The sequence below is a fragment of the Theropithecus gelada genome, chromosome 7b (genome assembly GCF_003255815.1).
Source record: "Theropithecus gelada isolate Dixy chromosome 7b, Tgel_1.0, whole genome shotgun sequence".
Lineage (NCBI taxonomy): Eukaryota > Metazoa > Chordata > Mammalia > Primates > Cercopithecidae > Theropithecus > Theropithecus gelada.
The window spans coordinates 58,222,339-58,247,689 of record NC_037675.1 but is presented as its reverse complement, the minus strand read 5'-3'; the positions used below and the strand labels follow the sequence as shown (position 1 = coordinate 58,247,689).

At 40.0% G+C, this 25,351-nt stretch overlaps 1 protein-coding gene across 1 annotated transcript in view; it reads right to left on the bottom strand.

Annotated features, from left to right (window-relative positions):
* Positions 1–1,401: 1,401 nt before the first annotated feature.
* The window catches only part of LOC112628395 (translation initiation factor IF-2-like), a 118,137-nt gene continuing 94,187 nt past the window's right edge, over positions 1,402–25,351 (bottom strand). Inside the window, exons 5-6 of the mRNA XM_025391139.1 lie at positions 2,140–2,714; positions 1,402–1,814 (exon numbers count right to left, since the gene is read on the bottom strand). Coding sequence (XP_025246924.1) covers positions 2,694–2,714 — 21 coding nt within the window. The 3' untranslated portion in view covers positions 1,402–1,814; positions 2,140–2,693. The remainder of the gene's footprint in view (positions 1,815–2,139; positions 2,715–25,351) is intronic.

Here is a 25,351-nt window from a genome sequence, read left to right as displayed (position 1 = left end):
GGCAACAGAGTGAGACTCAATTTCAAAATAATGATAATAATATATATATTCTCTCCTATTTTACTATAAGCAGTTAAAAGTAGCTATGCAGCAACTGGAATACTTTGTTGCTTAGTTTTTCTGCTAAATATTCTAATTTGTCACTCTTAAATTCTGACTTCCATAAAGCATAGACATACTTCAGCCAAGTTCTTCGCTACTTTATAATAGTCTTTGCTACAGTTTCCAATACCTTGTTCTTTAGTTCCATCTGAGACCTTTACTATCTATCAACATTCTGGCCATGATCACTCAAGTAATCTCTAAGAAGTTCCAGACTTTCTCTAGTTTTCTATTCTTCTGAGCCATCAGCAGAATCACCCTAATGCTCCGTTCATGGCAATACAGGCTTATTTTTAGCGTGCTCCTCCAAATTCTTCCAGCCTCTAGTCATTACCCAATTCCAAAGCTGCTTCCACAATTCAGATATTTGTTATAGTAACAACCCCACTTCTGGTACCAATATTCTGCTTTAGTTCATTTTCTGTTGTTATAACAGCATACCACAGACTGGATGACTTATAAAAAAAAATTTATTTCTTACGGTTCTGGAGGTTAGGAAGTCCAATGTCAAGTTGCTGGCATTTATGAGGTCCTGTTTGCTGCATGTACAGAGGATATCATATGTCAAAAGGGCAACAGCAGGCCAGCTTAGCTCTCTTTGTCTTCTTATAAAGCCACCATACTATCAAGGGGTCCCAACCTCAATAACCTTACCTAACCCTAATTAGCTCTTAAAGATCCCACCTTCAAATTCCATCAACATATGACTTTTGGAATTAATTTCTCAACACATGAAATTTGGGAAAAACATTCAAACCATAACAGTTATAAAGACAAAGAAATAGAATTGAAGGCACTTAATCCTGTCATCCTGAGTGCTCACGTGAAATTTTTATTTATAGTTAATTTTTTTCTACTGCAGAAATATTTAAGAGCCATTAGAATTGATTCTGAAGGAATAAAGACATGGGATTTATTGTAAAACGGGATTTTTGTGAATTTCTGCTAAAATTATGTTTAAAACTTTTCCTATTGTTATATTTTGTTTCAAATAAAAGAAACATTTCAAAACTAAAGTTAAAATTATTCTTAATATTTTAATTTTAAAAAAAATTTTTTGAGACAGGGACTTTCTGTGTTGCCCAGGCTGGTCTTAAACTTCTAGGCTCAAATGATCCTCCTGACTCAGCCTCCCAAAGTGCTAGGATTACAGGCATGAGCCACTGTACCCGGCCAAAAGTGTTCTTTAATCAACAAAGGGAAAAGATAAGTCTGACTATATTATCTATTGAATATAAAGTGTAAAGATCAATTTTGACAAAGTCACTGACAAATTTGCAGAAATTATAGCTCAAGGTGAAAAGGAGAAATTATAATATTATTTATTACTGCAACAGACTGAAATGTAGATATAATATTTTTCCCTTTTCTCAAAAAAATGCATTACTATACTTAAAGACTATTAATTCATTTTTTCCATTTTTGTACTATAATCTCTATTTATTTAGAATCCTTTATTTTTCCTTTACCTGAACAATTATAAATTTAAAGTTCAGCAAAAGAAAATATTCATGGTTTACATTTCTTTTTTAGACAATATTATTATTGATTTCATTTTATGAATTTTACAGAAAATAATTTTGTTGTATAAGACAAGGGAAATGTGAAAAAATGATCTGCCCAAGGTTTCAAATGCCCTAGGTGTCTACTGGAGCAAAGAAAATAAATTATATTACCTTACATGATAGGAGGAGATGGATATAATTCAAATACTCTAGCTGATGGTTTTGGTTTTTTATTTTATTTTATTTTATTTTGAGACGGAGTCTCACTCTGTCGCCCAGGCTGGAGTGCAGTGGCGCCATCTCGGCTCACTGCAAGCTCCGCCTCCCGGGTTCACGCCATTCTCCTGCCTCAGCCTCCCGAATAGCTGGGACTACAGGCGCCTGCCACCACGCCCGGCTAATTTTTTGTATTTTTAGTAGAGACGGGGTTTCACCGTGTTAGCCAGGATGGTCTCGATCTTCTGACTTCGTGATCCGCCCACCTTGGCCTCCCAAAGTGCTGGGATTACAGGCGTGAGCCACCACGCCCGGCCTCTAGCTAATGGTTTTCTAATAGATTGTCAATTTTTATAAAATAATAATTAAAAACAAATATCAAGTAAAACTAGATTTGTGTACAACTAAATCTTTGATGAAAAGGTCACTCAATGACTCAAAATCATTGTGATTGATCAATTATGATATCAATTATCATTGTACTATACATATGTAGAAACACTAATTAGTGAAATCCTAGGTAACAAAATGTTACGTAACAGAACATTGAGAAGTTAAAACAAGTGCTTATGGTGAATACTATTTAATTCACACTTCTATTTCTTAAATAATATAAAAGTCATCTGATGTTTACTGTGTTCAATCTCAAGCAAAATTTTCATAGCCCTAAAATATAATTTCAAACAGTATTTTTCTGGTAAAAAAAAAAAAAAAAAAAAAAGAGTTGTCACGTATTTCATTGTTCTCATTGAGATTTACATGTTTTGATGAACTAAATAATAATTGTAAGACTTAGTTTCTCCAAATTAGCTGATTAAATTAGTTCTTCGTTACTCAACTCTTTGTTGATTCCTGGCACCAGGAAGACTTCTAATATACGCACAGGTAAGTCTAGGAGGAAAAATAACTGCAACATGAAGTTACAGGCTGTATGATGAAAACAAATCAGTGCTTCATCATTCAGATCTCTTTGAATTTACTTTTCAGTTGTTGCTGAAAACCAGTTGCTGCTGGCCAAGGCTGGGTTGTGGACCTTGGTTAGGTTTTCACAAGAAGGGCTTCTATTTTCCACCCCAATAGCTTCAGGCACAAATAGGCACCTACAGGTTCATTTGGGCATCAATGGAGTGGCATACAGCTCAATATTCATGCTGAAGCTCCCTTAGCTACACAAATCTGACATCCTGTCAACACATTGACCCAAATTTGTATATGCAAAGGTTTGCCTTAGCAACCTTGGCAGCTAGGAGATCTCAGAAAGGAAGCCTACCCTTTGGGGGAGGTGATGCTTCCTTAAAATCCAGTTTTTATCAAATTTCTCACTTAAAGGGATGCTCATTGCCTTTCATCAAGAGGTAAAATTGTGAATGAATTACAACTCATGGATTTCCATAAATTGTACCGTGTGGTTTTCACCGCAACTTTTGCTGGCTGTGAAGAAGAAAACAGCCCAAACACAGCCTAAATAATCACTCAGCAATTAGTAGCTGAGTAAGCAAATATGCCAGCCCCAAACTAAGTATTGCAGCTCTAGGAAAAAGCCTGTGGCAGGTACTCCCGAACACAGGTTACTTCGAATAAACATACACATCTAGCTGGCAAGATTACAGGTGTGTATGTGTAAAAACTGAAACTATCATTAAGAAGCTAATTACAACAAATTCCAAGTGAGTAGTATGGAAAGTAAATGCCACACATGTTCTAAAAAGAGAAATCTGTGTATATTGAAGAAGCAGGCAGCAGGTCAGCATGTGCTAAGGTGAGTCTTGGATTAATCTGAACATCAAATGGGCCAGTAACATGCTTATAAACTTTAAAAGCTTTATGAAAAGTAAAACTTTTGAATAGACAATCGGAATACTTCTTTATTATGTCAAAGTATAATACCTTTCTGGTAATGAAAATATTTCTATATTAAATCAAATTCAGTTTCTGATCCCTAAAGATTCCCAAGTCATTTTTAACTATTTTTTGGATCTCCTATTATAAGGCTAATTATTCTTCATATTATGAAGAGTTACTCTACCATCTCACCCTGATGTAAAGTGACAATCTTCCCTTCTCGCTTTCCACAAGTGGAGAATACCTCTTCATCCCTTACCCTGAAGAGAAGGTTGACATATTCTTTAATCTACTTACTCCTCATCAAACCCATCTCACCTTTATCCCACAACTCATATTAGTAAAGTCTGTGCCCGCCTTGATTGACACCCCTTCTCCTGTTGTCACTACCATCAGCCATTCTCCAGCACATTGATTCAGATTTCTCTCCATCCTATCTCCTGCCATTCCTCAGTGCAGCCTCTAGATCAGGAGTCCCCAACTCCCGGGCCACAGACCATGGCCTGTTAGGAACTGGGCCGCACAGGAGGTGAGTGGAAGGTGAGTGGCAGGTGAGTGAGCCTTATGGCCTTAGCTCCACCTCCTGTCAGATCAGTGGCATTAGATTCTTGCAGGAGTGTGAACCCTATTGTAAACTGTGCATGCCAGGGATCTAGGTTGTGTACTCCTTATAAGAATCTAAAGCCTGATGATCTGAGGTGGAACAGTTTCATCCTGAAACCATTGCTCCCAACCCACCCCCATACGTGGAAAAATTGTCTTCTACCAAACCAGTCCCTGGTGCCAAAAAGGTTAGGAACCACTGCTCTAGATTGTATCTCCTGCCGTTCCTGTGTAGCCTCTAGATCTGTTCAGCCTCTGTAACTTTTACTGCTATTCCACTGTTTTCTTTTTTCTTTTCTTTCCCCCGCCCCCCGCTTTTTTTTTCGGAGATAGTATCTTGCTCTGTTGCCCAGGCTGGAGTGCGATCGCGGTGGTGCGATCTCGGCTCACTGCAGTCTAGATCTCCCCAGTCTCAGGAGATCCTCCCACCTCAGCCTCCTGAGTAGCCAGGACTACAGGAAAACACTGCTACATCTGGGTAATTTTTGTATTCTTTGTAGAGATGGGGTCTCACCATGTTGCCCAGGCTGGTGTTGAACTCCTGGGCTAAAGCAAGCAGTGTACCTCAGCCTCCCAAAGTGCTGACATTACAGATGTGAGCCACTTCACCCAGACTGTTTTCTTTACATTCATGCCATGAATCTTAATTGTCAGAATCATGTTTATAATATATTTTAATTTGTCAAAAGAAAAAACACTTTGGAGACATCTGCCATCACCTGTTGTAGGACTAAGTATCTAAGAGGAGAGAAGGAGATAAGTTATTGTACCAATGGCAAGTAAATGTCTTTCAACATATAAAACAAACGCCTCCTGAACAAATGATTGTGCAGTCTTTGTGAAAGTTACCAGTGAAAATTTTGTTACTGTCATATCCTTCCAAAGTCAAAGATGCTTGGGGACTGTCCCCCCAAATTTTGAACTCATGGGCCAGGCATGATTGGTCACACACATAATCCCAGCACCTTGGGAGACTGAAGTGGGCAGATCCTTTGAGGCCAGTAGTTCAAGACCAACCTGGGCAAGACAGTGAGACCCTATTTCTACAAAAAGAAATTTTAAAAATTAGCCAGGTGTGGTGGTGTGTGCCTGTGGTCCTAGAAACTGGGGAGACTGAGGTGGTAGGATGACTTGAGACTGACAGGTCAAGCTTGCGGTGATCCGTGATCATGTCACTGCACTCCAACCTGGATGACAGAATGAGACCCTGTCTCAAAAATATATCAATTAATTATAAAAATAGAACTCGTGTAATTTTTTATTAGTAATGACTTAGTAACTACTAAAATACAATTAGTGAATATTAAAATGGAATTCTTTATTAGTAACTACCAAATGCAGTTGTTTTATTAGAGACTTCTGAAATAGAATTTCTTTTCATATGTCTAAAACCATAAATGTGGGTCTCTGGCCATATTTAAACTGTTGCATGGTAGATGCCAGGAGCTGAGGGTAGGGGAAAGATGGAGGTTGGACTGAGAAGATTTGAGTTTAATTCCCAAGTCTGCCACTTAATGGCACTGTGACTTTTGACAAATAACTTTATCTCTCAGTTTTCCCATCTGTAAAGTAGGGACAATTATAACATTAGCTTAGGTCACTGAATGTTATTAAAAGAGAAAACAGATGTGAAAATAGTTTATACATTTTAGAAGCACATAGCAAATGCTAATTGCTGTTATTTCTTTTCTTTCCTTTTTCTCTTTTCTTTCTTTTTTGAGACGGAGTTTCGCTCTTGTCACCCAGGTTGGAGTGCAATGGCACAACCTCGGCTCACTGCAACCTCCACCTCCTGGGTTCAAGCAATTCTCCTTCCTCAGCCTCCAGAGTAGCTGGAATTACAGGCGCCCGCCACCATGCCCAGCTAAGTTTCATAGTTTTAGTAGAGATGTGGTTTTGCCATGTTGCCCAGGCTGGTCTCGAACTCCTGACCTCAGGGTGACCTGCCCACTTCAGCTTCCCAAAGTGCTGGGATTATAGGCATGAGCCACCGTGCCTGGCCAAATTGTTGTTATTTCACAATATTGTACTGACAAATTTAATACCGTGGCTAAGGCTGTGGGCTCAAAGTCAGACTGCTTGGATTTAAGTCTTACTTTCCTTCCCCAGTTACTAGATATGTGACCTTGGAGGTCCTTTAATTTCTCTAAGATTCAGTCTCCTTACTAAAAAGGTATAGTACCTATTGAGTAGGATGTACTGAAGCTCAAAGGAGATAAGGGAAACAAAGCATTTATAGCACTATCTGGAAAATTGCAAAATACAGAGTCATGCATCACATAACGACGTTTCAGTCAATGACGGACCACAGTATAGTTCCATAAGATTATGATGGAGCTGAAAAATTCCAGTCACTCAGCGATGTCTTAGTCGTCATAATGTCATAGTGCAACACACTACTTACATATTTGTGGAGATGCTTGTGTAAACAAACCTACTGCACTACTAGTTGTGTAAAAGTACAGCATGTACAATTATGTATGTGCATAATATTTGATAATGATAACAAATGACCATGATACCAGATTACGTATTTACTACATAAATACTATGTACTATTATTTTTATTGTTATTTTAGAGTGTAATCCTTCTACTTAAAAAAAGAAAATTCAACTATAAGACAGCCTCAGGCAGGTCCTTCAGGAGGGATTCCAGAAGAAGGCATTGTTATCATAGGAGATGACAGCTGCATGCGTGTTATTGTCCCTGAAGAATTTCCAGTGGGACAGGATATGGAGGTGGAAGACAGTGATATTGATGATCCTGACCTTGTGTTGGCCTAGGCTTAAGTGTGTGTTTGTGTCTTAGTTTTTGACAAAAATATTTATAAAGAAAAAAAAAAACTAAAAATTTAAACATAGAAAAACACTTATAGAATAAGGATACAAAGAAATATTTTTGTACAGTGAGTGCTACAATGTTTGTGTTTTAAGTGTTAGTACAAGAGTCAAAAAGTTAAAAACATTTAAGTTTAAAAAGTGAAAAAGTTACAGAAAGCTAAGGTCAATTTATTATCAAAGAAAGAAAAATTTTAAAATAAATTTTAGTATAGCCTAAGTGTACGGTGTTTATAAAATCTAGAGTAGTGTACGGTCATGTTCTCGGCCTTCACATTCACTCACCACTCACTCACTGTCTCAGCCAGGGAAACTTCCAGTCCTGCAAGCTCCATTCATGGTAAGTGGCCTATGCAGGTGTGTACCATTTGAAATCTTTTATACTGTATTTTCATTATGCTTTTTCTATGTTTAGATACATAAATACTTACCATTGTGATATAATTGCCTACAGTATTCAGCACAGTATGATGCTGTACAGGTTTGGAGCCTAGGAGCAATGGGCTATACCATAGAGCCTAGGTGTAGGCCTTACTCTCATGTAGCATATATCTTAGTTGCAGTAAGGAAGGTGTGCAGTAGGCTACACCATCTAGGTTTGTGTATGTATACTTTATGATGTTCGCACAATAACAAAATTGCCTAACAATGCATTTTGCAGAACATATCCCTGGTGCTGAGCAATGCATGACTGTGCAAATAGATGGTCATTTATTCATTAATTTACTCAACAAATATTTATCGAGTGCCTACTCTATGCCTGTTCTAGGACTGAGAATACAATACAGAATACAAGACAGAAAAAGCCCTTACTCTGATGTAGCATATATCTTAGCTGTGGTAAGGAAGGTTTTATCATTATTGCAAATAACAAAATAAATGTGAAACGTATCTGGAGGTGATAGCACGCTATAATGAAAAAGCAGGGCAAATGTTATAGAAGAACTTAGAATCTCTATTATTAGTAATCAGAAGCTGATTTTTCCCACCACTGCTCTTCCTTTTAAATCTACATTGTGGAGGTGTTTCTTTCTCATGCACGGGCTCCACTTTGACTTAGAGAGACGTAAACACTTCTAAGACATTTTCCCTCCTAATGTCACATAAGAACAATAACACTCTCACACAACATTGGAAATCCAAGCGTCATATAATGAAGCCATGGGTTGTAGTCATAGAAATGAACAGAGAACTCAGTGTAAACACACTTAAACCTATGTAGCCTTTGGAAAGCCAATCTTTTGTATATGGTATTCCAACATTTTTCAAATTAACACATGTTTATGAAACAATTACTACATGAAAATCTCTATAAGAGACATAAAGTGATATAAGAAAATAGTTCCTATTGTCAAGAAATTAATAGTCTAGTTGGAAGGGAAAATATAATAATATGTTTAAAGTTAAATAACCTAAAAGACTTAATTTACATTTCAAAATAACAATAAAAATCACTAATTACCAAATAAATTATTTGAATAGGGCAGTTCAAAAGAAAACTCAAAAGACATAACATATCTTTTGTAATATATGATATTACATAACATATCTAATTTGGATAGCCAGGAAAGTCTGCATTTGAAAAACTGGGACAAGACAGTATTTCAGGTGGAGAGTGTAGTTTAAACAAATGTCTGTTGACAGGTGAGTGTAAATACATTTCAAGTAGAATGAGGTAACTATTTGCCTATAGAAAAATTCAGAAGAAAAGGTAGAAATGTGGCTGAACGGCTTCAGGATTAAAGAAGACGAACGGCTTCAGGATTAAAGAAAAAAAAAAAGAAGATAGATGCATTAAAAATCTGCACCTTGAGAATGTTTATTTTGTCTATCTGTAATGGTAAACAAAGAAAGAAAGGGAAAAGAAAAAGTAAGCAAAGGGAAAAGAAAGGAAAGGAAAAATATATTAGGAAACTATTGTATATAATAAGGTGGAATATTGTGTTACCATGAAATGGTTATTGTGCAGCCTTTGTGGAAACCTTGAGAAATGTTTGTGATGTCATGTTAAGTGAGCAAATCAAAACTATGATTTGATTCTATCACTGTGATTCTCCACTACCAATTAAAAATAGATCTGTATGCATGTTAATGAAGAAGATATTTACAAAGGTTGTTAACAAAGAATTAAGGGAAACTAACAAGGAACAGTATGGCACCACTGGGCTGGCATCAGTGAAGGGACAAAACCACCTGAGACCTGGAGGGTCACAGGGAGTGGTTATGGGAACCTGGAAAGAGCTGTGGTGGAGAAAAGTTCACCAACAGAGGCTGTGGCCTTAGGATGTGGCCTCATGCAGCCACTGCCTACCAGTGGACCAGCAGAGAGAGAGCCGGGAGAATAAATACCCTCATCCTTCCTCTGACTCTGATCTCTTGCCGATGCCTCCTATAGATAGATTGTCATCAGGCCAGGAGCAGTGGCTCACGCCTGTAATCCCAGCAATTTGGGAGGCCGAGGCCGGTGGATCCCCTGAGGTAGGGAGTTCAAGACCAGCCTGACCACCATGAAGAAACGCTGTCTCTACTAAACATGCCAACAATTAGCCGGGTGTGGTGGCTCATGCCTGTAATCCCAGCTACTCGGGAGGCTGAGAAGGAGAATCACTCCAGCCTGGGAGGTGGAGATTGTGGTGAGCCGAGATCATGCCGTTGCACTCCAGTCTGGGCAACAAGAGCGAAACTCCATCTCACAAAAAAAAAAAAAAAAAAAAAAGATAAATTGTCCTCAGAGAGAAACCCCCCAAGCAAAGAAAACCAGAAAGCCAGCAAGGAAGCCCTGAATACCACAGTCAAAGAGGTCTGCTTCAGCCTCCCTCACATGTTACCTATGCCTATTTACTATGTTAACACGATGTTTCAAATGTTTTATTCAGCACAAACAGCACAGTGAGTGACTCCATCATCAATGTTTCCATAGTATATTATATATAATCATTCATCCCTCACATAGCAAGTTACAGAGCTAAGGACCCTTTGCAACGCTAGTCGCTCGGGAAACAAAGATGAATGACTTCTGCCCTATTCTGCCCTAAAAGCTCACAGTCTAATGCGGAAAAACAAACATATGCAGAAAAAAATGTGGTGAATATTATCTTAGAAGCACACGGTGGTAAACACAGGAGTACAATGGTAGTCTGGAGAGCTCAGTTTGGGCTTAGTAGTACAATGGTAGGTTAGGAACAGGAAGGAGGAGGGAGGCAATTCTGCCTAGGAGTTTCAGGGAAAGCGTCACAGAAATTACTTTGGAGGTGAGTAGTAAGGGATGAATAGAAGTTTTCCAGAATTGGGAAGTGGGAGAAGAGATTCCAGATTGAAAGTCTAGCTTGTGCAAACATGAAGTGTTTGAAAATTAGGGAAAGTGGAGTGTGAATCATTGCAGGGGGAATCGAGGAGGGTTAGGTGGAGACAGGAAAGGGATAAGGCTAACAGAGAGCCAGGTGATAAGTAGTCCCTGAGTGACAGACTCAAACCAGCTCCTGGGTCTTTTCTGGGAAGCCTTCCATCACCCCGAAGGCAGGACGAGCCACCAATGCCCTTTGCACACTCTTCATGCATTTCTCACAGCAGTCATTTTATTATATTGAAATTATCTGTTCATGTTTTCATCTTTCCCACTAGATCATAAGTTCATGAAGGGCAGAAATTTTTACTCACCTTTGTGGTAACACGTGGTCTGGCATATGGTAAGCAACAAAGAAATGTTTGCTGAACTAAGGGAGCCTGAGAATGTCTTTCTGTTATAGAATGTGTAGTGAGGGGCTCTGCAAACTTTTCTTTTCGGCCGCACCTAAGCACGGTTGCTGGGTTTTCCCTCTCCCATGCCCCATCATTCCACATTCCACCAAGTATCCAAAGTTCCACCTGCCATCTTGAGGGCTATGAGTGTTCCAATGTTTTGAAAGGGAGGTTTGTATTCAGCAGATAAATGGAAGAGAACAGCTGTTGTACTTCCATTTCTTTGGGATTTTGATGTATCGAACATGGTGAAGCAGGAAATCTAACTGCCTCCTTGGGGGGATGTGGGGGTTGAGTATTAGGAGAAGATTGAAGCCCTGAGTGATGTATAGAACCTGAACCAGGTTTGAGTGGAAGGTAAAAATGTGAGTAGCTAATGAAAAAACGGAAAGGCATTCTCAGTCCTGAATAAGCACAATCATCCATTTTCTCTGCTCTTTATTCTGCGTTATTCAGTGATGCTAAAAATGTATGCAAACTCGTGCTGATTCCTTATTGTTGCTCCCCATGTAGTATAATGCCTGGAACATTTTAAACAACAGCTTCAACATGAATTGAATTGACTAGTTATAACCCAGCTCAACTCATCTCTCTTCTACCAGCCTACTAAGGAAAAGACCCATTTAAGCTGTTTCCTAAAAAAGGTAAACTGTCGTATAAACAGAGACTGTAAACAATAAGTGTAAAATTCATCTCTTGCTTAGAACTGGATATAACCACATCAACATGTGCTACTAGAAGTGCTTTATAAAACTGAGCTTTCTGAATTTCCTCCTTCATAAGTTGCATAATGCTTCTACTATGCTCAAGACTATGCTCGTATAGGATGTTTATTGCATAAGGATATGCAGCTGAGGGGATACCTGAGAGCTCAAATCCAGTCCAAACTCTATGCAATAACCATGCCTATGAGTTGCATAGATCCAGAGAAGTCAACTTTTTAAATTTGTACAATAGTTTATGTGGGCTAGCAGTGCCCTCACTATATTCCTTTGCCTCCCTTCCTATTCCCTATTCTCACTGGAAAGGGTGGACTGAAATCTTGATGACGATACTACCATTACCATCTTCATTACATTTTTGGTACACTGGTGTCCTCAAAAGATGGTCCCAAGGCAAAAGTTATGACCTAAGTCTTTATTGGATGGTATAATGCCAGAGTTTTAAGAGTGAGGGAGACTGGGCACGGTGGCTCACGCCTGTAATCACAGCACTTTGAGAGGCCGAGGGGGTGCGGATCACAAGGTCAGGAGTTCAAGACCAGCCTGACCAACATGGTGAAACTACGTCTCTACTAAAAGTACAAAAATTAGCCAGGCGTACAAATTAGCCGGGTGTACAAAAATTAGTACACACGCACACGCGCGCCAGCAGTCAACAGTCAGAACCTCCATCTTCCCATTCTGGGTCATCTGAATATAGCCCTATCTTCAATTATTTCCAAACTCAGACATAAACAAAACTGTCCTCATATCCTGCAGTCCTTAAGCCACTGCTCTGTCCCTCTCCTTCATAATCAAGCTTCTCAAAGTGATCCAACATCTCTCCTTCCTCATCATCCATTAACTCTTCACCTGTGGGGATGATGTTCTGACTCAAGCCTTCACCATGCCAACCAAACAACCATCACCAAGACACCAGTGGTTCCAAATTGCCACATTATAAGTTGCCAGCTTCTTACTAGACCCCTTTGATGCAGCCCGACTTCAAAATTGGCTTTGCACAGGAGAGACTTCACAAACGAGCAAACAAAGCAAAGCAAAAACAACTTTATTAGAGAAACAGGGTACAGGAAAATGGCTGCTGTGTAGACATAGTAGTAGCAGTAGCAGTAGCAGTAGCAGTAGAAGCAGCGGCAGAAGCAGCAGCCCTCATAGGTTGCTGGCTAGCTATATAATGGCTATTCCTTGACTATATGTTAAACAAAGAGTGGGCTATTTGTGAACTTTCTGGGAGTTGCTGGAACCAAGGGTGCCTCCTTTTTTAAGACATATGAGGTAACTTCCAGGAGTTGCCATGGCATTTGTAAACTGTCATGGCGCTGGTGGGAGTGTTTTTTGGCATGCAAATGCATTATAATTAGTGTACAGCTAGCAATGAGGGCAACCAGAGGTCTCTTTCATTGCCGTCTTGGGTTTAGCTGATTTTGACCAGTTCCTTTGCTGCAAATCGTTTTGATAAGCTCCTGTTTTCTTGAGCAGGGTCTTGTGACCAGTGCTGGGAAAACACGTCCTGCTGATTTCCTACCTAACCATAGGTAGTAGTCATTCTCTTCTCCTTTGACTTACGTGACAACTCTCTTTTCATTCTCCTCCTTTTCCTCTTTCTTCTCAGATTCCTTTGCTGGTTCTTCCTCTGTCTATCCTGTTTATACCGGTGTTACCTAAGATCTTGTTCTCAGCCCTCTTCTCTTATTCTACATATTGTGCGTGTTCTGCATAGACAATCTCATCTGCTTACATATAATTAGCAGCCACCTGCTCATTTATTTTGATTAATGACTTCACTACCAAACCAGGTGTCCAGACTCTTAGCAGGTGGCTGCTAATAGTCTGACAACTCTCACAAATTTCTCTTTATGTATATAGTGTGAGTATAACATAAATATATATGTACGTGTAAATATATTACATAAATACATGTGTATATGTATATATGTTTAATTGCCTAGTTGACATCTGCACCTGGATATCCTATGACACTTCTAATTCAGGATGTCCTAAATTAAATTTACTATCTGTGATCCCCACCCCACTCCTAACCTGTGTTCCTTCTTTATTTTGATTAATAACCTCCCCGCCAAACCAGGGGTCCAAACTAGAAAACTTTCAGTCTTCTTAGTGTTCCTCTCTTGCACCAGTTCACTAAGTCCTTTAGCCTCTTCTCCTCAAATGCCACTCTGCCCACTGCCAGACCATCAGTCCCTCAAAGTAGGATTTATCCTATTCATCTTTGAGTATCCAGAGATAGTAAAGTTATGCAAAAAGGTAGTAAGGAGGGTGAGGCGGGAGAGATTACATAAAATAATTTTGATAATCAGTTCTTAAAGATATTCATTCATTCAAAAATATATTTGGCTTTTAATATATATCAAAAGATTTATGATTTACTTAAATTATCACCTGTTTTGTAAATGAATATTCTTCATCTTACCAACTGGCTATAGCAGGCACGTGTATTAGTCTATAAAATCCTAACTCCTGGCCTCCTAATTTAAAATTGTTACTAGCAAACACTATTGTTACCATTTTACAGTAAGGTTCAGGATACAGCCAACAACCAGAAACCATTCATGAAAATGTTCAGTGAAAATTCTGTCTTTACAATGTGTGCACTGCATTGTTTAATTGGAAAGGAAATCTTGAAATATACCTGTTCCTGCAAAGTAATTCTGTCCACAAAATGGGCAAAGGCAGCGATTTCTCTTTTTGTTCACCAACCTGTAATTTGGTGGGAGGAGTTCGGGCTATTTTAATTAATTATTGCAAATTAAATATTTCAACAACTTGAAGTGAGTCCTTAAAAGAAGGAAAAAATATACATAGCTCCCCTCTGCTAAAACGGCAGTTGATGATAGAATTCCTACTGTCTAATCTATAAAAATAAAACCCGACTTTTCAGCTAATTCCGTTTTCCTAAACACACACAAAAAAAACAGTGCCACCCCAGTTAGATCCTTTAACATGCACGTTAATTTCTACTCACAGCTGTGGCAATTAGAAAGTGTACTTAATGGAGTGTCATGTTAATTGTTTTCAGAGTTAACCAATTTCTCTATTTAATTGTCAATTGATTAACCTATTGAAATGTTAAGTGACTCAGTTTCCTTCCAGAGTAAACAGCAGCAGCATATGGTAGCTTCATCAGCCGAAGGCAGCACTCATTTGCTTGGATTCAATGTGCTGGTATTTTTCTACACCTCCCTGAGCTTCTAATTAGATGAGGTGATGTTACATGTATTTGTCTACTGGAAAGGTTATCAGTGCCATAGCTGACCTGCAGAGGCAAGGTTGAGTCTAGCAGCTTTAATAGAAATGGTTTTCCAGCTATGACTGTTGTACTTGATTGCATTGTGATGTTAATTAACTCAAGACTGCTTTCTTCAGAGTGTGTGTGTGTGTGTGTGTGTGTGTCTTCCCGTCTTTCCTGTAGCACTAACTATGCAATGAGATGTTTTCTGTCATATATATCCACCTATTAAGTACTCATTGGATTCTAATAAGCATGCAAATAGTCAAGAGTTTCTTTAGGCTAATACCACACTACTCAGATTGTGGTGCCATTAAATAAATACAATGATCTTTGCCTGTAGCACATTTTTCAGAGAAAAAAGCTAGCTCCCTTTGGTAGAATTTTGCTCCTTTACGTTCATGGTGTGCCATGCCAGGGGATCATTACAACTATAAAGTAAAAAGTATTTTATTTTTTCAGTTTAAGCACAGATGATGATGCCACATAGGGTTGAGAGAATCAGACAGACTTGGATATGGAGGCATTTTCCACTGTTCTCGTTAGAGATCACTGGGTTTTAGTAGTCAAATTAATGTAAGATCCTGGTGGTGAGCTATTAACTCAGCCTTCTCCTCTCTTGCACATTGTTTTGTGACTCGGAGTGTGTGTTGCTTGCATGTGTGTTTTTACTGTACCGCACTATTGTTTAATTATGAGACAATTGCCTCAACTGAGCCAGCATTATCATCCTTGATAATGTTGGTAGCAGGCAACTGAGACAAAATGATTACAAACCTATGTTGTGTTCAATAGTTCTTTAGAGGATTTCTCTCTTCATAGTTCTGGCTCATTCATGTTTGATTCAGCACATTTGTTCTTTAAAAAAGGCATAGCTTAGAAGAGTTTCAGGGTGGGTTAATAACTCAACTGAAAATGGCTGCTCGCATTGTAAAAGCTTGTTCCTGCAGTTGCTTGAGGCTTTCTTCAGTTTTGCCGCTCTGCAGCTTCGGCCCAGTTGGTAAACAGCTTAAGTCCAGACATCTTTTCATTCTCTGAGCAGCGGATTGAAGTAAAAATGCATATAAGTGGCGACTGACTGGCGCTGGCCTAACAATAGCCTGTAACATTATGCAAGGGTATTTACATAGGAATAAGGCCTTACTAAAGGAGATGGGGCAATTAATGGTGTGGGCCACACATATAAGGAAAGTTTGTCCAATCCTTTCCTCAATAAAGATCTTTTGTAAAGTGCTATGGAAACTCATAGAGGCCTCAAAGAGATTAAGGGTGGGACTCTTCTAGGACTTTCAAATATATATACGTGTGTGTTTGCGTGTGTGTGTATATATATATAATCTTTAAAAAGCTAAATGGCATTAAATAAATGCTCAGGAAAGAATATGAATTCCTTGTTTTATTTTAGATAGTTTCTCCAACCCTGTAAAAGAAGGCAGTTCAGGCTGGGCGTGGTGGCTCACGCCTGTAATCCCAGCACTTTGGGAGGCCGAGGCGGGTGGTTCACGAGGTCAGGAGTTCAAGACTACCCTGGCCAAGATGGTGAAACCCTGTCTCTACTAAAAATACAAAAATTAGCCCGGCATGGTGGTGGGCACCTGTAATCCCAGCTACTCGGGAGGCTGAGGCAGAGCATTGCTTGAACCCAGGAGGCGGAGGATGCAGTGAGCTGAGATCGCACCACTGCACTCCAGCCTGGGCAACAGAGCGAGACTCTGTCAGAAAAAAAAAAAAAAAAAAAAAAAGGCAGTTCATATTTTCAGTTCTCCTATTTTCCTTTTCTTTTTTTGGTGATGTTTATTGAATAGAAAATCGTTCTGAGATAGTCAAGTTCTTGAGTTATTTTCCTTCCCTGTTTGAAATTGAAGCATCATCTTTAAAATATTTGACAAGTTTTGCTATCCTTCTTATTTCAAGTCATGTTTAAGAATGGGAGAAAAAATTGTCCGGTGGCCTGGTCTAAGGGGTAGATCCCAATATTTTCAGGAGTGTCAAAAGGAGGGCTTGCACAATGAAAATGAACAGCTGCAAAAACAAGGAGGGGTCCGAAAGAAAATGCAGGGTTGTGTCCTAGGAAAATGTGAAAACATTGATGCAAACCAAGCCCCTTTTTGGGATATATATCTTAATAGAATAAATATCTTGTCAGTCCAAATAAAAACTAAAAAGTCAAATGCTTAAATTATTTTCAACCAATACTGTCCCAGTATTATCCCCATTTATTATTATTATTATTATTATTTGGTGTGTGGGGGGGTGGGGAGAGTGGGAAGTCCTCCTCATTGCACCCCCACCCCTAGCTCACCAATCGCAGCAGTGAAAGACAAATCTGGGGTAGATCTTTCACATGGTTTCATTCTTATCAAAGGCTCCCCATCTGCTTCTGCCCTTGGCCAGATAGCATCACTGTTTTTATTTATTTGCATCAGAATATTTTTAATAAAGTATCATCAGCATTTAAAAAACAAGAAACAGAAGAATATTACTCTTTGGATAACCCAATCCATTTTTACATGTTTCATGATCAATTGGAGCATCTACTGTGTATTTTAAGCAAAGCCCTTCAGCTTCTTTTTTTTTCTTTTTAAATATTCTATCTCACTCAGAGGACATTTTCAAAGAAAGCAGAACTTTGGCTGGGAGTGTTCGAGCTCTGTTTGCACTTTCTAGTGAACCTGTTCTTACTTCCAAAGTTGTTTTTCATCCCATTTCCTCATTTATAGTTGGTTCATGAAATTCATGTCCATATGGGATGAGGGAAATAAAATCTTAATGTGATAACGTATAAGCTTCGTGTGTGTGTGTGTGTGTGTGTGTGTGTGTGTGTGGCGTACAGAGAAAGTGATTTCAGCTCCAGCCCTGTCAAGCAGGCAGAAATCAATGCCTCATTCAGGACTATTGATCAGTACTAAATTAATTAGACTCCAAGGCTTATGGCAGTTGATAAGACAACTTATTAATTTAGTCAATGATAGTGTTTTCCCTAAAGCAGCAAATACCCTCTTGTTTAGAAAAGACATTTCTAATAGTTGCTGCCAGTTCTTTTTCATTGTTTTCATCTTTCTGGTTTTCTTTTTCTGGGGAAAGGGTAGTTAGGGGTAGGTGGGTTTGTGTGGGAAGGAGGGCGTTGGGGGAGCTCTATGGGCAAGGGAGTGCTGAAAAAATGTACATATACTGAGGCGTCAGTCTGGAATATGCATTAGCCCACTCCTATTTTGGTTCCCTTGCCTAACACTGTAGTTTTAGGATGAAAAGAATGCAGCAGCCAGATTATAAGACGAGACCTTGATTTCCTATGGGGCTTTGGCCACGTAAGGCCACTCCAGCCCTACAAGGATGTTCATTTGGAAGGGGGCTACTTCCTAAACCTTCATTTAGAATTGACTGATACAGATTGCTTTTGCTTTTCATTGAAACCTGCAACAGTGATGGTCATAGTCAATAACAAAGACTTCGGCCTCTGTCGGTAATGCAAACTGTGAATGGAATGAAGGTATCCCAGAATGCCCTGAACATGGGGCAGTACTTCCTGCTGGCTTAGAAGGACAAAAGGACAAAGCCCGGGAGTGTAGGGGTCCCACCAACAGCTCTTGGAGGCAACAGCCTGCTATCAGCAGCACTCCAACCCTCTGAGAATGCTAATAAGCCAGTGAAGAGCTCAGCTTTCTTGCCATAATTCTATAGTGTGGTTGAGGACCCCATAGTGCTCACTAAATAAAGACAACTAATTGAGAATTTTTTGCACATTTTGCCCAGGGGACTTGCTGTTCATTCGATTCTTTGGGGAGAATGTACCCCTACTGACAAGAGTAGCTGACTGTTTTGGCAGCCTCATGTTACTCTTCCCTGGGTCTAAGACTGACTTTCAAAGTATGACAAAAATGTTTAATTTTGATTTTTTTAATTACGTTGCTGGGAATTATTTTAGATCTCAAAGAATAGGCGTTCCAGTGTTCATCTAAAAAAAAAAAAAAATCTTGGCAGAGTTTTTGAATTAAAGCCCCATTTTTTTCTTTCTTTCTTTCTTTTTTTTTTTTTCCTTAAATTGTATTTTCTGTGGTGAGGCCTACATTTTTGTGTCTGCAGGTGACACGTTGATTGAAACTAAAATTAATAAATCAGCTGAAAAGCTCACACCTACAGCTCACAGCAGGGCCTAGAAAACACGTTTATAAAGGGAGCTTTATGCCCTCATATAAAGAAGGAATAAATTACAGAAGCACTTGTTGCCCTGGGACTTGATTTTGCTTTGCAATCTGGTATCTTATTTTGGGGAGGCTTATTGTTAATCAACAGGTTCCTGGTTGCTTTAGCAGGTGACTTTGCTATTAATCTCTTATTTGACCATTATAGCATATTAATGAGGAGGCTTCAAGATGTGGCTCTATCTTCTGACTATGGAATTAGTTTAAAAGGTGCACTTTTTACTCAATGGCTTGCAGTTAGCCACGTTGAGGACCAAATGCAAAGTAGCATTTTCTGTAGCTTGGGTAGTATTAAGGAGTGTTTTACTAACATATGTGTCTTACTGTGCTTTTCTTCTCTCCTACACTTATTTCTTCACCATGGAGGGCAATTATGGAACTTACCAGTCTCTGTTCATTTTTTTTTTAAACAAAATAGAATTACATACAAATGACAAAATGATATCCTTTCTTATTAATGTGCACTCTTATTTTAATTAAACAATGTCAATGTTCTTTGGAGGTGTATTCAGAATTAAAATGTATGATTTGGGAAGGCAAGAGGTTCAACATTTCTCACCAGAACTAGATTAATAAATGTCATTACTAGTGCAGGAATTTAACCATCACGCTTCCCTTTAGAGGCTAAGGTAATTGGAAATGTTTAAGCTTGACAAAAGAAAGAAGTAAATATACCTATGGGGGTAGTTTAGAAGTATAAAGAAGGACTGAGGATTTAAGTCTTAAATTTGTAATTACAAGGATCTCCGAAGCACATAATGGTGCAAAACAGCTCAGACAACCCCATAGAGGAGAAGAACTGCTTTGTCCCCAGTCTGCAGATATTTCAAAGAACATTCTCTGGCACAAAATTATGATGATTATTCATTTCTTTTCAAATCTTCAAGACAATTTGGTTCACACCTCAAGTACCCATGCCATCTTTCTTCTAAACCTAAGAAATGTCAAGTTTGTGTCTTTCTTATTTTTAACTTTACAAAATTAAGGGTTTCTGCCAACTGGGGTACATTTGATGTCATCGTCTATCTTACCTTTTCAGACTAAGTCCTGAAGTTTCTTCATTCTGGAGGTTAAGGTCAACATCATCATCTCTTTCATTAAGAAATTTTCTGGTTAGGTTTCATGAGAGGAGGAGGCAAGTTAGAGGTATTAGTAAGAACATTTAATGTTAATCACAAGAATGCATGAGTGTGAACGTTAACAGGACCTTCCGACTTGACATTATTTTTGAAACGTTTGTCCTTAAAAATACATACCAACAAAAAATCATCAGGGTTATCCTGATGATATAGGGCTGTAATATTAGGCCACTCTCATAGATCGGGACAACTGGAAATACTACTATCCTCTTAAAAGGGTTATCCAAGTAGCTAGCTTAAGCATTGGAATTACACTACCAAGCTGATGGTCATGAGAAGCAGAGGGACCCTTATCTGCTCCAAAATCAACATTGTTACCTGGAATCTGGATCTTCATTCTAGATTTATTTGTTTGGGCCAATAAGCTAGAAGACTTTGGGGAGGGTTGCCCCCGCCCACCTCCAACAACCACACACACACACACACACACACACACACACACACACACACACACAAATAGTTAACTGAAGCCTTGTTTTTCTTTTAAAACTGGGGGAAAAAAAATTCTGTTCTACACTGCACAATAACAAAACTTATGCTCCAGTGACACAAAATCAACTGGTTTAAGTCTTTATGTACTTCTGACAAGCCTGTAATCCCAGCTACTTGGGAAGCTGAGGCACGAGAATCACTTGAATCTGGGAGGTGGAGGTTTTAGTGAGCTAAGATTGTGCCACTGCACTTCAGCCTGGGCAACAGAGCGAGACTCCGTCTCAAAACACACACACACACCACACACACACACACACACACACACACACACACACACCCCTTACATTAAAAGAAATTGAGGAACTGGCTACTGTATTCTAAGAACAGTCAGGTTAATTCTTTTTTTTAAATAATCGTACTACAAATTATCAGAAAACAAAGTTTGTACCAGAGTGTTGGAGTCTGTGGCTGCTCTGGCTTGTGTTTACAATGAAGGAAAGTTACTGTTAGAGAACTTTCCCCTCCCCCAGTTCTCCCTCAAGTCCTTCCAGCCAGGGAGGTTTTCAGCCCTTTTTGTCTTTTACAACTTAAGCAAGATCAGACACATTTCTGCAATGCATATGCAGATTTTACCTCTTGTTACTTTCTCTAATGAGCGTTCACTTAATCAATTTGACAGTAGCCTTTATCCCCCAGGCCCCTCCGCCCCCCTTTTTTTTCCACATCCACTAAGAAAGTTTTTAGGAAAAAAAGAATGTTAACAGATTCGAGGGGGTGTTAGTGATGTGAAATGGTAGCTGGCCTAAGTGGAGTGAGCCACAGCGCTTTACTTCCACCACTGGTTCCGTCCAGCTTCTGAAAACAGGGACCTGGTCTGCTGACCTTATGAGGTAGCATATATTTTCATCGCCAGTAGAAAATGATTTTCCTTTTTCAATAATTGAAAATTACTTTTGTTTGTTTGTTTGTTTAGCACAGGGTCTCACTCTGTCACTCAGGCTGGAGGGCAATGGTACAATCTTGGCTCACTGCGACCTCTGCCTCCTCTGCGTGGGTGATTCTCCCACCTCAGCTTCCCAAGTAGCTGGGACCACAGGTGCGTGCCACCAAGTCCAGCTAATTCTTGTATTTTTTGTAGAGACTGGGTTTTGCCATGTTGCCCAAACTGGTCTCGAACTCCTAAGTAATCTGCCCTCTTTGGCCTCCCAAAGTGCTGGGATTACAGGTGTGAGCCACCATGCCCGGCTGATTAATTGTTACAACTTAACCAAACACTTGAGTATATTTCTCATAGCCTCATATCTTTATCTTGTCAAGGGCATTTTAAAAAATTTTATGCAAGAGACCCACATTGGCACTCTTCCACCAAATTGCCCAACAGGGCATCCTAGATCATCTGAGCAGTCTTGACCTTGTTCATTGCCTTTTCTGCCTGTGAGTGGCAAGCGCAGGGGCAGAGGGCAGTTGGGTTTAAATCTAATGTTCAATCCTCCCGGGGAATGAGTGATGATACCCAAATCCTGGGAGTTCTCTCTCTCTCTCTCTCTTTCTTTCTCTGTCTCTGTCTCTTTTGAGATAAGGTCTTGCTCTGTTGCCCAGGCTGGAGTACAATAGCACAATCATAGCTCACTGCAGCCTTGATCTCCTGGTCTCAAGTGATCCTCCCATCTCAGCCTCCCAAGTAGCTAGGACAACAGGAATGTACCAGCACTCATGTTTTGTTGTTGTTGTTTGTTTGTTTTTTAGTAGAGATGAGGTTTCACTATCTTGCCCAGGCTGGTCTCCAACTCCTGAGCTCAAGCAGTCCTCCTACCTTGGCCTCCCTAAGTGCTGGGATTACAGGTATGAGCCATGGCGCCCAATCTTTTTTTTTTTTTTTTTAGAGCTGGGGGGGTCTCACCATGTTGCTCAGGCTGATCTCCAACTCCTGGGCTCGACTGATCCTCCTGCCTCAGCCTCCCAAGTGGCTGGGATTATAAGAATGAGCCATCGTGCCCGGCCCTAAATCCTGGGGTTCTTGATCATATTCTCAACTCAACCTCAGCCTCAACCTGAATCTGCTACTGGGTGATAGAAGACAATATATGGCCCAGCTGCTGGGATTTAGCAGGTTTTCAAGAAACAGAGACAAAGAAAAAGTGAGTTCTGCCCTTCTCTTGTCTGCAGCCAAAGTTTTCAACCCTCGTGCATAGAAGCAGCATTCATGAAGCTGGCTCAACCTCTCCTCTGGCCCCCTGCAGCAGAATTCACGTCCTTAAGCCTTAGCCAGTTTTACAGCTCACCCACTTGACTCTCTTTCACTTTATCAGAGCCAGAAAAGTTACCCTAACTGACGAAAAGAAGGAGAAGGCCCCCACTGACCCCTGCTCCAGCCCAGTTCTGTGCTGGATCAGTCTAGTTTTGCCTTTGCTGATTAACTCACTGTCCCTTCTCCCTGACTTCTATCCAATAGGCCCTACTGCCAGCCAATTGTTCACGTTCGAAGTTCAAATGGAAAGAAATTTGACTTTAAGACAATCAGCGTCTGGTCTGTATTCAGAGGTTATCACTTGGGTTCGTTGGGTCTCTCACGGCCCTTTCTTTTCTGTCTTTTTTTGATTCAAGGTGAGAGTCTATACAATCGGTTACGTGCCTGCTCTAACTTGAGTGCCTGTTCTACTTAGGCAGATTCTGTTCTAACCGTCGAGAGAGTTTCCAGCTGAGAGTCCTCTGAGGCCTGGAAGGGAGTAACACTTTAGAGTTCATGGCCCTGCTTCCGCGAGGATACCTTGAATTCTAAGGGCTGCACTGACATTTCAAGAAGAGCTGAAGAATCTGAGTGACGTTATCTGAACTCTGCGCTCCCGGTTAGAAAAGCAGAATAGAAGCCTCACCCCAAGACCTATTTAACCAGAATCTGCATTATAACAAGATCACCAGGTGATTCACATGCACATTTCTTTAATCACCTGAGGGTCCGTGCGAAGGCAAGGATATAGAGTACGCTTGTGGATTCTTTAAATTCATTTTCTGTCTTTCATTCACAATCCCTAGTGAGCCAGGGAGGATGTGCGGTGTGGGTTGGAGGGGAAAGTGAGGTAAGAAGAACAGTGGGAATCAGCAGGAGAGAAACATCTCCATTATTACTAACCTGGTTTTCTAAACCTTTTAGCATGTACACAATTAAAAGTTTATGCTGTTAGGTCCCTATTCCTCCTGGAAATAATTTAGAATTTGATCTGACTCTCCTCTCCTTTGTTTTGCACCTTGAAATGCCTTCCACTGTATTGCCCTTTTCAATTTATTGATCTGGTGATTTGACCCTGATTTCTGCTTTTTATTTAAGATTCATTTCTATTTAGGTTTCATTCTAGAAAACGTGATAGGTTTGTTGGGCTAATAGAAGAACCTGCCGCAGAGGATGCCCCTTGAAAAGGTTTAGCCATTCTTCCTCCAACATCTAACGACGGTTCCGTGCCCTGAGCCGATGGGTGGTGAGGGACAGCCATGAGCCGGGATGGGAAAACATGGTCTTCAAGGGCATAGAGATCTAGATTTACAAACCTGGTTCCACCATAAGTAAAACCTGTGACCTTTGACAAATGATTTAACATTTCTCAAAGTTCTGGATCCTGCTCTGGGAAAAGGAGACGGTAACTAGAAGTGTTGTTGGGTTGACTAAAGAGGTAACATTTCGGCCGGGCGCGGTGGCTCAAGCCTGTAATCCCAGCACTTTGGGAGGCCGAGACGGGCGGATCACGAGGTCAGGAGATCGAGACCAACCCGGTGAAACCTCGTCTCTACTAAAAAAATACAAAAAACTAGCCGGGCGAGATGGCGGGCGCCTGTAGTCCCAGCTACTCGGGAGGCTGAGGCAGGAGAATGGCGTAAACCCAGGACGCGGAGCTTGCAGTGAGCTGAGATCCGGCCACTGCACTCCATCCTGGGCTACAGAGCCAGACTCCGTCTCAAAAAAAAAAAAAAAAAAAAAAAGAGGTAACATTTCAGTAAAGCGTACAACGAAGTCAGGGTTTGGAAAATGAGAAGAACCTTTCCCTTTGGGCTTCCCTGGAAAGGCCTCTGACGAGCTCTTTAAAAAGGAAGCTTGGCTGTTTCACCCACTAGAGGAAAGGCCCTCCAACTTACTAACGAGTTATTTTGAGATAGGTGAGAATCCATGTTTCTTGGGTTGATGAATAATAGACTCCATTTACTAAACACCTACAATGTGACTGTGACATTTGGCATGTGCTTTAACCTTCCTGAATCATTCCCCATTCCCCCCTGTTCTGTGAAATGGAGATTATAATGCCTAATAGGATTGTTGTGGTTGGTTAAAGAGGTTGCTTTACATTCATTATCTCATTTGATCCTCCCAATGATGGGGTGAAATAGGCCTTGCTTGCCCCCATTTTATAGCTGAGGAAACTGAGTTTCAGAGAGGTCAAGTAATTCACTCAGGATCATAGAGCTGATAAATGAGAGCTAGGTTTTCAGCCTGCCTGTGTCTCTCTAATCCAAAATATATGTGCTCTCCATTGTACTTCCTATGACTTAGGGAGACTGATTGGTGAAAAGGAAACTAGGAAATGCTTGATTATTTCCAGTCTTAATAATATTCTAGGAAACTAGGAAATGCTTGAGTATTTCCAGTCTTAATAATATTCAGTTCAAATTCCGGGAAGGGCAGTGATTTTCAAACTTCTTAACTTTTCTGTTTTAACTTTTCTTTCTGCAAAAGAAAACCTGCCACAGACCAGAGAGGAGAAAGTTCCCCCAAATTGTG